Source organism: Phyllopteryx taeniolatus, chromosome 10 (assembly GCF_024500385.1).
Source record: "Phyllopteryx taeniolatus isolate TA_2022b chromosome 10, UOR_Ptae_1.2, whole genome shotgun sequence".
Classification (NCBI taxonomy): Eukaryota; Metazoa; Chordata; class Actinopteri; order Syngnathiformes; family Syngnathidae; genus Phyllopteryx; species Phyllopteryx taeniolatus.
In genome coordinates this window covers 22794539-22807774 of record NC_084511.1, presented here as the reverse complement: position 1 = coordinate 22807774, position 13236 = coordinate 22794539, and the positions used below count along the sequence as shown (strand labels likewise).

At 42.5% G+C, this 13236-nt stretch overlaps 1 protein-coding gene across 2 annotated transcripts in view; it reads right to left on the bottom strand.

Annotated features, from left to right (window-relative positions):
* Positions 1-12015, bottom strand: part of lnx2b (ligand of numb-protein X 2b) — a 33044-nt gene extending 21029 nt beyond the window's left edge. The window contains exons 1-2 of one of the 2 annotated variants that reach the window (XM_061788698.1): positions 11929-12015; positions 260-754 (exon numbers count right to left, since the gene is read on the bottom strand). In XM_061788698.1, the coding sequence (XP_061644682.1) occupies positions 260-648 (389 nt within the window). In that variant the 5' untranslated portion in view covers positions 649-754; positions 11929-12015. Of the gene's footprint in view, positions 1-259; positions 755-4720; positions 4869-11928 lie in introns of those variants that run through there. The other variant, XM_061788697.1, reaches the window with a different exon arrangement.
* Between the last annotated feature and the right edge of the window lie 1221 nt (positions 12016-13236).

Below are 13236 nucleotides of genomic sequence, written 5' to 3'. Positions count from 1 at the left end.
CACACCAATACCAACAAGGTAAACGTAACTCGGTTCTGGGGCTCGAAAGAATTAATTCTATTTGCATTCATTTCAATGGGAAACCGCTTCAAATATTTCAGTTTGTGAACAGTCTCATCAGGGGTAAACTCAACAGTTGGGTCACTTGTATCTCAAGGCACCACTGTATTATTATTATTATTATAACAAATGGACTAATACTGCTGGCATTTTCTGTCAATCTTTAGCTGACTTATCAAACAAGCCAGAGGAGTGGTACCTATTGTGGAGATGAGGTTGAAGTTCACAGCGTTGCATCTGTTGCTGGCACTCGGCATAGTAAGGACACATCACAGCCAGCTTGTCCAGCAGGTTCTTAACCAACAGGGTGGAGGGCCGACACTGGTGAAGCTGCAGCCTTTGCCGGTCCACAGGGCAAAAATCCTTATCTTTCAAGAAGCTGCCCAGACAGTCAAAGCAGTAAGTGTGTCCACAGGGGGTGTCCATGGGTTTGATGAGGGGCTGCAGACAGATGTGGCACACCAGCTCGTCATCCACATCTTCAGGGTACTCGTACAGGTGGCTTTCCTGGCCCTCATGCTGCTGCCCACACTCCTTGCAGACCCTCGCCCATGACAAGCCTGCGATCTTGGTTTCTGCTGTAGACATTGTCCCACTGAAATCCTCAAAATCAGCTTGTTCAAGTGAGGTGAATCCGGTCAGACGGTCAGTGTACGGTAAAGGTTTGACCACGTCACCTCCATGTCTTCATGTCCTGCGGACAGAGAAAACGCAGTGTGGTGTAATGAGGCGGTTTAAAAGCTGCTCCTGCTCATGGCGGCCACAGGAAATGACAAATCAACCGAGCGATAGCAACATGGCAGCAAACTGCAGCTGCTTCCTCTCAGCGGGCTTCCTGAGGGACAAAAGGAATTCTCATTTCAGCTGAAAAAAAAAGTCACTCTATATTCCATGGGAGGAGCTAAACTATAAAATGAGGGAGAGAGTGGATTGAAGTCAAACCTGTGCTACAACGAAGGAACAAAGCACAATGCTACGAGAGAGCATGAGGTTTGAATGAAGTGGTCAGCAGTGGAGGTCCTGTCACTTATGCCCCATTGGACCCAATCAGCACTGGTCTTGCTCTCTTTGTGCACCACTTAATCCCCTTAAATTCTCCCTCAGAAAAAGAATGCTGAATAGGAACACATTCTTGGTACAAACGTATGACCTCCTAGAACAGATACAGTACGAACACATACAGTAACCTACAGTACTTTTCCTGTCATGGAGCTCACAAAATGTATGCGATGACACAATATGCAGTAAACAGGATTGGGACAGACCTCTCTATTAATGACTACAGAACCCCCGCTATATCACAGTACTTCATTCCCCAGCCTGCTATATCATAGATTTTATTTTATTTTTTTAAATTGTTTTATGGTTTTTACAGTCTACAGTTTTCCTTCGCTATATCACGGTTCAACTATTGTGGATTCAGTGCATTCATTTTTTTTCATATTCATATCAGGCATAATGTGCTAAATCGCAGCATTGTGAAGGTATGCTGTAATTTCTTCGTGATAAAATAATTGCCTGGCGTCCAGTTCGGGTGTACCCCGCCTCTCGCCCGAAGATAGCTGGGATAGGCTCCAGCACACCCGCGACCCTAGTGAGGATAAGCGGAACGGAGGATGAATGAATGAATGAAAATAAATGCTTCCTATCCTAAAACAAAACTGTAAAACAAAGAGAAAAGTACAGTACAGTACTACTGTGCATTACCCGTATGTTTAAGACTTTAAAAAGGTGTATTTATAGTATAGAAAGTGTTTATAAGAGGATGGTGGGGGTTAAGAGGACTGTGGGGAAGATTATAAGAGTTTGGGAAGGTTCATGTAAAATCTGTATTAATAATCAAAAAACGTGGTCGCTACTTTACGGATTTCACCTGTTGTGGGAGTGGTCCGGAACCTAAGCCCAGTGATAAACGAGGGATTACTGTACAGGCAAGTCAGAATTTAGAGTTCTTCTTCAGTGTACTATCGCAATGTGCCACAACATGCCAGGCAGCATTGAGCTCTGCTGGAATACATTCCATATAATTAAGAGCAAGAAGAGGACCCCCCCCCTTCATTGTAATACAGTGCCACGATTTGTCATTTTGATATTCATTGTTCCCACAGAGCAGAGAGAATATATGCTTGTCCAGGTGTGAGCCGGTATCAGGTTCTGATGATTCTGATAACCTTGAGTAAAACAAAAATAATAATCACAGTAACATAGTATTGTAATTACAGCACTAAAATGTATTATTTTGCACATTGAAGACAATATTTTATTTTTAAACAAAATACTGTATAGAATATTTGGCACAGTAATAAACGCGTTTCAAGTTAAAAGAAATAAATAACATTCTTAGTAAATCACAATGTCTTATCACTGGTGAGCTATTTTTACAACAGACCCACAGGCTACTCATGTGGTTCTTAGGGGCTACCTGGTGCCAGCAGGCACAATGTGGGTGATCCCTTCTATTACATAGTGCTAGACACACTGGCACCTTTTTTTCTGGCTTTGCATTGTTGATAAAATTTAAATGTGTCCAGATTTTTCTCTTTTTCTTGCTGATGTCACTCATTTTCTTAACTATCCCTGTATCACGTGTCTCCCTTCCTCCCTCCTATGTGCACTGTGTGTGTACTGCTGACCTTCCCCAATTTGCTCAGCTGGGAAGGGGGTAAAAAAGCTCAGGCTCAGGCGGTGCTCCTCATTAGCTTCAAAGAGCCTGCTTGTTTAGTTTGTGACAATCTCGTCTTTGCAACCAGTTAATCATATTGCAGTAGGACGACACCGCTCCCCCGCCCCTCAAAAAAAGCTCATTACAGGTAACGATTTCCGTAACACTGATGCTAATTTCTGTTACCCCGTCTATGGCATTCTGCATTATGTTAGCAATAAAATAGGAGAATTTTGTAAAGGAAATTATATGGTTTGATTTTTGACAGCAAGAGAGTGAGAAAAGGTGCTAAGGATAATTCTAAAAAGTGAGTTTCAATAACTTGTGTTTAATAAGAATGTCTTAAAATCGCTTGGGAGGGGTAAAACTATTTTAAAAGTTTTTTTTGGGTCTCGACATATGACAGATTTTTACCTATTGCGGGAGGTTCTAGAACGGATTTCCCGTGATAAATGGGGTTCACTGTACTGTATTTGTCTTTGTCCTTTCATGCAACACACGAACTGCACGTAGCAACAGCATTGGAATTTGGGACACATCTCTCAATTGTTGAATACATCAGTCATTATGACATTTTGGATAAGCCCATGCTTCTGACTTTGTAGGAGCAGACTTGGAGAAGTTCAAAGTGGATGAAATGGAAAAGAGATTGCAAGACAGGCCTTTTCTCAGGACCAACATCAGTGACCTCGGGCCTTCCAAATGTTCACAGAGATAAGACAAAAATTCCCTCAGAAACACTCCCAACATATTGTAGGTGTCTTCCGAAAAAAATGGAAACTGTTCTAGCTGCAATAAAATAATTAATTTACTATTTTAACTTCTGTGTGCGGTTCCCGTGGTTGTGCCCAAATACGGAATTCCGTTTCTACAGCGGCGACGTAACATGAATTAGTAAAACATTCTGAATGCACCGAGGCCTATCAGTCAGGCCTGCCACGCACCGCGCAACATTGAAAAAAAATGAGTTGGCGACTCACACTCGCACATTGAGTGATTGAGCCCTGCACATCTACCGATACGCTTCGAGAGAAAACTGCGACCCAGTATTGTGTTTTGAGGCTCCACATACCATATACTCTACTGTACTGTAGCACTTTTATTAAACCATAAAAAGATAGAAGCGGGCTGCCAGAAAAAATATTTTGAGAGGCTGTCTTGCCCCATTCACCGATTGTACCCGATGCAATAAGTACATTGCTCATGTGCATTTTGGTGGCAGAGACCGCACACTTCACTATTTCATCCACAGGTCATTTAACACAAATATTTTACTTTTTTTTTTTTGTGTGTGAAAGCATTTGTGCATTTATTTTGATTGGGTGTTAAAATCTGCAACGTTGCAATGCAGTGCACCAGCAATTCAAAAACGTCAGCCACTTATGAAAACTAGTTGTCCAACTGCGTACGCTGCGCCTGAGTTCAGTCAGGTTCTGCCACATCGCTCGGTGTGCAGCGGGCTTAATGACGAGAGGCAGGGTACACCCTGAACTTGTCACAAGCCAATTGAAGCTAACCTAATTACAGTAAATATTTGTATGAACTTTTTTTTTTTGTCATAAATATAAAACAAATCAGTAAGGCAGTAATTGAGAGTGCCCTCTTATGCCATGTAATCATGTATTCTTACGCCATCCAACAAACTACTAATATGCGCAGTTTGTAACTTCGAAATCACGCATGACAGGACTGTCATAAACTGAGGACCTCTTGTATGTGTCCACAAAGCGCATGTGAAAGGAACAATCATGGAAAACGATCCATAAAAAGAATTGTAATTATTCAACTACTCATAAATGCTACAGTAAGAGCACAAGTACTGATAAAGTTGCTGTAAAAGCTTGAGCTTAACGTGGAGTTTGAACACTGCTTTGTTATTTGTTCAGACTTGCTCACACATTGGCAAGAAACAACTACCTTGAGTTTTCTCTCTCGAGGACTACAGTTTTGAAGTTCCCCAACCCCCATCTAGTGCTATTATCCTTGTATTGTACTCACCAGAGATGGTATCTCCGAGGTGGAGTGGCAAGCAGCTAAAGCATACAAACCACGAGACTCTAACCTAACAGCTGCCTCCAGCCTCAATGAAACCAGAGCCCTGCCTCTCCTGCACACCATCACGATAATGTCTGGGCGTGCATGCATGTGTGTGCGCCTGAGTGTGGAATAATACTTGTGTGCTGCACAGGCGTAAGGAATGCAATGGTGATTTGGTGTAACTAGGCAGAGTGGAGCTCGGCTGAGAGCGAAGTGTTTCTCTTGTCAGTGGCCGCAAGTAATTTGTGCGCGAGTGTGTCTGCTGATATTGCACGATCTCAGGTGAAGTATACTGAATGACTTGATTGCAAGCAAGTCTGATTTGTCGCACACGATGCCATTGGTGACACAGGCAGTCTCTCTTTTTTTTTCCCACTTTGTACAACTAATACCTGCTCTTGCAGTGGATACTGTTCATAGATCCTGTGACACACACATACAGCAACACACAAACTCACCCAGGCTGCTATCATTACAGAGGGCGGTGCAAAAGAAGGTACAATGAACCCATTTATCATGGGGTATATGTTCCAGGCCCTCCTCACGATAGGTGAAAATCTGCGATATGGAGAGACAATACCAAAAACATTTTTCTAATCCTATAATTTTACCCCTCTCACACACATTTAAAATTACTGAAACATACTAAAGTATTCGCTGTCCAAAAATAAATAAATAAATAAAATAAAATGAGAGTCTATAGTATAATATATATACTTTGAGGAAACCTAAATGAGAAGCCTTTCATGGTTACAAGGCGTAGGTAGTATAAATACACTGGTTTTATTGGCAGATAATATAAGTGACATGTACTCCATATCAAAGAGTCAAGGCGATGTCACTGCCTTAAAATGATGTCACAAGAATCAAAGTAAGAGGCCTTAGATGGTACTCTGCTCAGACTTGGGAGACGGGACGTATTGCAATTAATATATAGTTCTAGGAAAAAGTATGTTAACCCTTTGGAATTTCTTAAATTTCTGCATAAATTGGTCATCCAATAACAAAACACCGCTCGGGGACTACTGGGGCCTTTTTGGCCAGTGGGACTCCCTCGTTCTTCTGGGGGACTTCAACGCTAACGTAGGCAATGACAGTGAGACCTGAATGGGCGCGATTGGGAAGAATGGCCCCCTCGATCAGAACCCGAGCGGTGTTCTGTTATTGGACTTCTGTGCTCATCACGGATTGTCCATAACGAACATCATGTTCAAGCATAAGGGTCTCCACACGTACACTTGGCACCAGGACACCCTAGGCCACAGTTCGATGGTCGACTTTGTGGTCGTGTCATCAGACTTGCGGCTGCATGTCTTGGACACTTGGGTGGAGAGAGGGGCGAAGCTGTCAACCGATCCCCACGTTGTGGGGTGTTGGCTCTGATGGTGGGGGAAGATATTGGTCTAGCCTGGTAGACTGAAACGTATTGTGAGGGTCTGCTGAGAATGTCTGGAAGAGTCCCCTGTCAGAAGTAGTTTTAACTCCCACCACCAGCAGAATTTCGACCACATTGCAAAGGAGGCGGGGACATTGAGTCTTGGTGAACCATGTTTCACGCCTGCTTTGTTGAGGTGGCCGACTGGAGCTGTGGGAATAAAGGGGCGGGTGTCTGTTATGGCGGCAATCCCCGAACCCATTGGTGGACACCAGCAGTAAAGGATGCTGTCAAGCTGAAGAAGGAGTCTTATCAAGCCTTTTAGCCAGTGGGACTCCAGAGGCAGCTGATGGGTACAGGCTGGCCAAACTGAATTCACCTTTGGTGGTCACTGAGGCAAAAACACGGGCATGGGAAGAGTTCAGTGAGGCCATTGAGAATGACTTCCGGATGGCTTCGAGGAAATTCTGGTCCACCATCCAGCGTCTCAGAAGGTGGGAGTAGTGCACCAGCAACACTGTGTATAGTGGGGACAGGGTGCTGCTGACCTCAACTCGGGATGTTGTGAGTCGGTGGGCCGAATTCTTCAAAGACCTCCTCAATTCCACAGACATGCCTTCATATGAGGAAGTCTGGGGACTCTGAGGTGGGCGGTGAGATCCGCCCTAAAGGCTCTGGATGTTGTGGGGCTGTCTTGGCTGACACGCCTCTGCAACACTGCGTGGACATCGCGGACAAGGCAGGGTGTGTTCCAACAATAGGGGTTGTCCTCAGCCTTCTTGGTAAGGTCTATTCAGGGGTTCTGGAGAGGAGGGTTCGTCTGGTAGTTGCGGTTCGCAGCGAAGTGTTAAGCGGCTGGGATGAAAATCAGCACTTCCATCGCTGAGGCTATGGTCCTCAGTCGGAAAACAGTGGCTCTCCGGGTCGTGGAAAATATCCTCCCCCAAGTAGAGGAGTTCAAGTACCTCGGGTCTTGTTCACGAGCGAGGGAACAATGGAGCAGGAGATTGGTAGACGGAGAGGTGCAGCGTCTGCAGTGATGCAGACTCTGTATCTGTCGGTTGTGGTGAAGCAGGAGCTGAGCCGAAAGGAAAAACTCTCGATTTACCAGTCGATATACGTTCCTACCCTCACTTATGGTCATGAGCTGTGGGCCATGACCTAAACAACAAGATCGCAGATAGAACTGGCCAAAATGACCTTCCTCTGCAGGGTGTGCAGGCTCTCCCTTAGAGATAGGGTGAGAATTTTGGTCATCCAGGAGGGACTCAGACTCAAGCCGCTGCTCCTCCGCATTGAGAGGAGCCGGATGAGGTGGCTCGGTCAACCCGGAAGAGCTACACGAAGTGGCTGGGCAGAGCAAAGTTTGGGGTTTCCTGCTTCAGCTGCTGCCCCGTGACCCGACTCCGGATAAATCGAAGAAAATGGATGGATTAATTAGGCATTACTTAAAAACCGAGCAAATAACAATAGTTACCCCAACCCTAATAAGTAAAGAAACAGTCTTTAAATATTCATGCACTTTTTCAATACTGAGCTGTCGTCGTGTTTACTTTTGTACTTCATATCTACAAATAGCTTATTGAGCACATTTTCTTTTACTGTATTTCAATTACCAAGATGAAATAAACATTAAGTTTACATGCACTTTACCGTTGCGGCCCGGGTATAACCTGCCGGCCGTACGACCTCTATTGCCGTTTTTTTTTTATTCTGGTCGAGGTAATACTTGAATGATTAAGCCGGATGAAAAGTTTAACAATTTATTCGACAATAAGGTTGTAGAAGGTTCAGTGCTGGGCTCTCCTCCACTTGGTTCAGAACAACGCCCATGGAGAAGAGACCCGTGTAAACTTCAGCCTGCTTGTTTTATGGCCAAAACTGCTTCCCGTCATGACATCATGCAGTCTCGGACCAATCCTAGCTTCACCTCAGTGAATGAGGTCTGTTCGGAAATTCAGTCCGATGCGCCCATCGCGCCCCGAGACCGCGGCACCAAGAGATAGAGCGTGCTCCACTTTCTATAACTTTACTAATGATCGTGTTGGCTATTGCTAGGGATATGTCAGTACATCCGCCATATTGAATGTGTCAGTTTTACTTGTATCGAGTGGCACAAAAACCAACAACGGTCTTAGTTACCAAAGGTTCCAAGGTGCGAAGAGCGTGCCCTGAGTGAACTTCCCAACGCACCCTATGTTCATATGTTGTGCGTTTGTTGTTTACAGGTGTCTGTTGTAGAAGCGAATACACATTCGGTGAGTACACTACTGTTGCGGTCATATGCCATATTCAAATTAAGGAGAAGAGTGATCCAATCAGTACAAAAGATATTTACATATCAAATATTAATGAGAAATCTGTCGGTCTCCTCTGCCAGGCTTAAAAGACCAACGAGACTAGCTCGAAAAACAACATCCTGGGCATTTCCAACCCAAATTATCTTGCAAACCCGAGGAGGACAACAACAAAGATGATTAAAAATAAATAATAAATTTTAAAAAATAATAATAATTTGATGGCCCTTTAAATGAACATTGCACCTTATGTTTTAGACTTTTTACGTACAGTATTTAAAAAAAAAAATTTCAAGACGATGCGACGTCAAGTGCAAAACAAGACATTAAAGCTCCCCCAATTTGAGCCAGGAAAAACCCTGGTACGGGTAATGGTCTGGTTAGCAGCATTACCAACTGCAAGTGGTCCCTATCAGAGTTAAATTACATTATCAGTTTTAAGACCTGAAAATGGTTTCTGAAAAAGCTTGTTCCATCTTTCTTTTCATGCACCTTAGTTGAGTATTTCACTCAGGTAGACAAACCTAAGCAATGACTGCTTTAGCCTCGAGGTGTTGTCTTTTGCCTTAACAAGCAAACACCTTATCCAAATCAAATACCTTGCAATCATGTGACAGTATAAGCTTTTTCCACTGCATGGACGGGGGAGAATGTTGTCTTAGGTCCTTAGGTCTCACAAGAGATAACGAGTCTGAGCCCGACCACTTGCTATGACTGTGTATACGAGTGAGTCACATCTCGCCACACCCTCACAAACGTATGTGATGCCAAGCCAGGCAAATGATTTCACCAGTCTGTGAGACAGTCGATGCGTCAAGTTTGGAATTACCAGCAAAGGAAATTACACACAATGGGAAAAAGTGTAAAAATGTCTGAACCATTCATCTATCTTGAATACCACTTACCACTTGTGGGTGTGCTGGAGCCTTCCTAAACTGAATTTGGGCGAGAGGCGGGGTCTAGCCTGGACTGGTCGTCAGCTAATTGCAGGGCAAAAATAGACAAACACCCATTCATACTCACAGCTATGGACAATTTAGAGTCTTCAATTAATCTAATAAGCATGTTTTTGCAGTGTGGGAGGATACTGGGTTACCTGGAGAAAGCCCTCGCAAGCACAGGGAAAATATTCAAATCCTGCACAGGAAGCTCAGAGCAATTTGGGCCCCCAACCTTAGAACTGTGAACTGGATGTGCTAACCACTTTCATCCCCTGTGCTGCCATGTCTTAACCACTGTAACATCCATCCATGTCTTAACCACTGTAACATCCATCCATCCATCCATTTAATATGTTAAAACAATAAAACATTATTTAAACTGCCCTGTGATTGGCTGGCGATCAGACCGGGGTTTACCCTGCCTCTCGCCCAACTTGAACTCCCCTATAACCAAAGTACGATAAAGTGGTATAAAAAATGGATGGATGGACTCTTTAAAATCTCTCTTAACTTTAATGATGCATGACTTCCTAAAATAAAAGTTGAGCTGCAAATAATTTTTAAATGTCACGTATGTAAAAAGAAGGACATCGCTGTAAAATTTAAAATCAGTTAAACTGATAGTTTAAACTCCAAATTTTTGTGTGACTCAAGGCAAATTTTAGTTCAGTGCAACATTGTATAACCTTTAGGCTGTATTTTTAAATAAAGTGGAGTTTGCATGGGTGTGAATGCGGTGGGAATGGTTGTTTGTTTATGTGTGCCCTGCAATTGGCTGGCAACCAGTTCAGGGTTCCGCCTCCTGCCCGATGATAGCTGGGATAGGCTCCAGCACTCCCGCGACCCTTGTGAGGAGAAGCGGCTCGGAAAATTAATGGATGGATGGAAAATTGATTAAACCAAGAAGTACATCAGTATTTGAAGATGGCATAATAAAGTGAAAAGTTTAAACAGGTCAGGTTTTATCAAGGGACATTTCATTTTCTTGTCTATTTAACCGGGTAAATCTACTGTAAATAGAGTAAAATCCAAGTCATATTCAGAAGATATTATATAGACAAGGTGGCAGGCTATTTATCAACTAAATGGATTTAATTATAAAAGAAAGCTGTACAATTGGATGCACTTCAAAACAGCTTAGATTATGCCTGCTAATGTCACAACAATTTAACTTATCAAACTTTTAGTCCTGCATCATGGTTCACCTTTCGCACCCCGGCTATATTGCTGATAGCCAAGCAATTTTTTTTAATGGGTTTTTGCTATATACAGGCAATTTAGACTTTAGTACCTCTACTGGAAAACATGCAGTGTAAACAGAGGAAGAAGAAGAGCAAGAAGAAAAAGAAGCCCCTTAACTAAACTACAGTTATAGTTGTTTTCCCCACAGAGCAGACAAAATATGCCTGTGAATATGGTGCATGCACTATACGTGTTGCTGCTCTGTGAGTGGAAAAGTAGCAGTTTTGTAAATATTCATAATTACTGTAACATCTATGCTAAATTCTCTTAGACATCCATTTCATTTAGCATTTTAAGTTAGCATTAAGCTAGCAGATGAAATGATATGGTTTGGTTAAACATTTTTGTGTTTAATGTTTTTATATTTTCTTCAGTGGGAGTGACAACTTGAGACATGCACGCTTTACCTCTTATTTGGAGAACTGCAAACGAGAGTGTCTTTTCACTTCCTTATAGTGATGTTATACAAGTCTCCCAGATTACAACGGAGTGAGAACAGGCATTAAGGAATACTTTAAAGGTATTTTTAATACTAATAATTTTTAAAAAGCTTGTGTGTTTTGATGAGTTTATATGTGTTTAAAGCATGTCGGAGAGTTAAACCTATATTTTAAAAATTACATGGTCTCTATATCACATTCATTCACGGGGATGGTCTACTCTGAAATATACCCCCGCCATTAACTGGGGTTCACTAAATTTTGAACTTGAACCAGTAACCATAAAAGGAGCCATAAACACGGCGGCCATTTTAACATGACATCAGAGGTAAACACAGGTGTTTGTACTAACTTTAATTAGGGCTTTTCTTGAAAAGTCATTAGCAACACTTATTATTTTGTCATTGGTCAAATGACAGCGACTGCGATACCCACACTTGGAAAATGTAATAACACCATAACGTTACCTCTGATAATCGCAATTGTAAATAACAGGATAGAGGTTCCAAAATGTCAGGCTTAGATTTGCATGTCGTGCAGTAAAATGTTCCTAAAATATGACCCTTATGGCCCCTGCGTGTTTATCACCAAGCTCATAAATAACTCACTGTCTCCATGTCAACGTCGCCCTCGTTCATTTGAGCCAAATCCCATTAAAATGTCACAGAAGAGGTAAACATTTCGGCGGTATCGACCAGCTTCTTCACTTCAACATACTTCCAAGGAAAAGCTAAACAAAACGAAGGTTTGGTAGTATTTTTCCAAGCCATAAATTTGATCATGAATAAGTAGTTAGTGGTCTTAACGTCTTTCTTGCGTGTCTTTTCACGTACAATAACGTACTTTGTTCATGTGAGACCGAAACTCGTCTTACCTGTGCAGTTTTTTTCTTCCCGGAAATGGCTGACACGAAGACCCCTGCTTATTTGTGTTGCGAAAACGACGTCAAAATAACGAATATCTGCGTCCCACTGGTGAGTTTTCTGTCATTTTTTTTTAATAATGCCGTCGGTGGAAGAAAAAAAAAGAAGCCCAAACTCGGCGTCTCAGGTGTATTTGAACCTGCTAGGGGGGTGTTTCCCACAGCACGTAACGCACTTGTGAGACTTCCATTACAGGAAGAAAGAAATGAAAGGCAAGTGAAACAACAACAACGACATAGAGCTTATTTAGAAGCTCCGTGTACACAAACGTCGAATTCGCTCCTTTCTATGTTCTATATTATATCATGTGCAACGTTGAAAAAGTCCCGTCCACCCACTGGCCACAATATTAGGTACACCTGCCCAATCTATTGACATCCACTGTATTAAGCCCTCACCACGCTATATAAAATTGCTCATCTGTGACACTTGTCAGAGGTATTTATTCAACATTATGTTATTTTTTTTAGGTTGTCTTTAAAGGGTGTCTCAAGAAATGTACAGCACTCAGACTATGACTAGCCATTGCTCATAAGTAAGCCATTGCTCAGAAGTAGTCTCATGGTCATATGACCATGGTAAATATTGAACAGGTTTAACATTTATGATTGTTCATCCAGACCTTTTTCCGAGCTGATCGGGAAGGAAAGTATAATCTTAACACACCCCACACAACTGCATAGTCACTTGGGATAATCTTTTAGAGCAAGGGTTTACCAATGTTTTTTAAATTGAAAGCTACTTTTTGGGTACTGATTAATGAAAAGGGCTACCAGTTTGATACACACAAATTTGCTCAAAATAACTTTAAATATATAAATAATGATATTCATCTATGTGAAGATACTAATCATGTTAATGATTTTTCACAATAACAATCAGCAATGATCAAGAATCTTGGAAACAGATATCAATATATCAATATGCAACACTTTCATTTAAAACATCCTGTGTGGTACCCGTGCCCAAGTTTTTTTCTTCCCACTGACTTCAACATCTACCAACCAGTGGCTCTGACAGCCCACCTGGCAAAGTCCCTAGAGAGGTTGGTCCTCCACCATCGGTACCCCCTGGTGAGCTCATCCGCAGACCCACTGCAGTTTGCCTACCAGCCTAGCATCGGGGTTGAGGACGTTGTCATCTTCCTCATGCAGAGATCCCTGTCTCACCTGGAGAGATGTGGAAGTGGAAGCACTGAGAATCATCCATCCATCCATCCATGTTCTATGATTTCTCCAGTGCCTTAATAGTGAACCCCC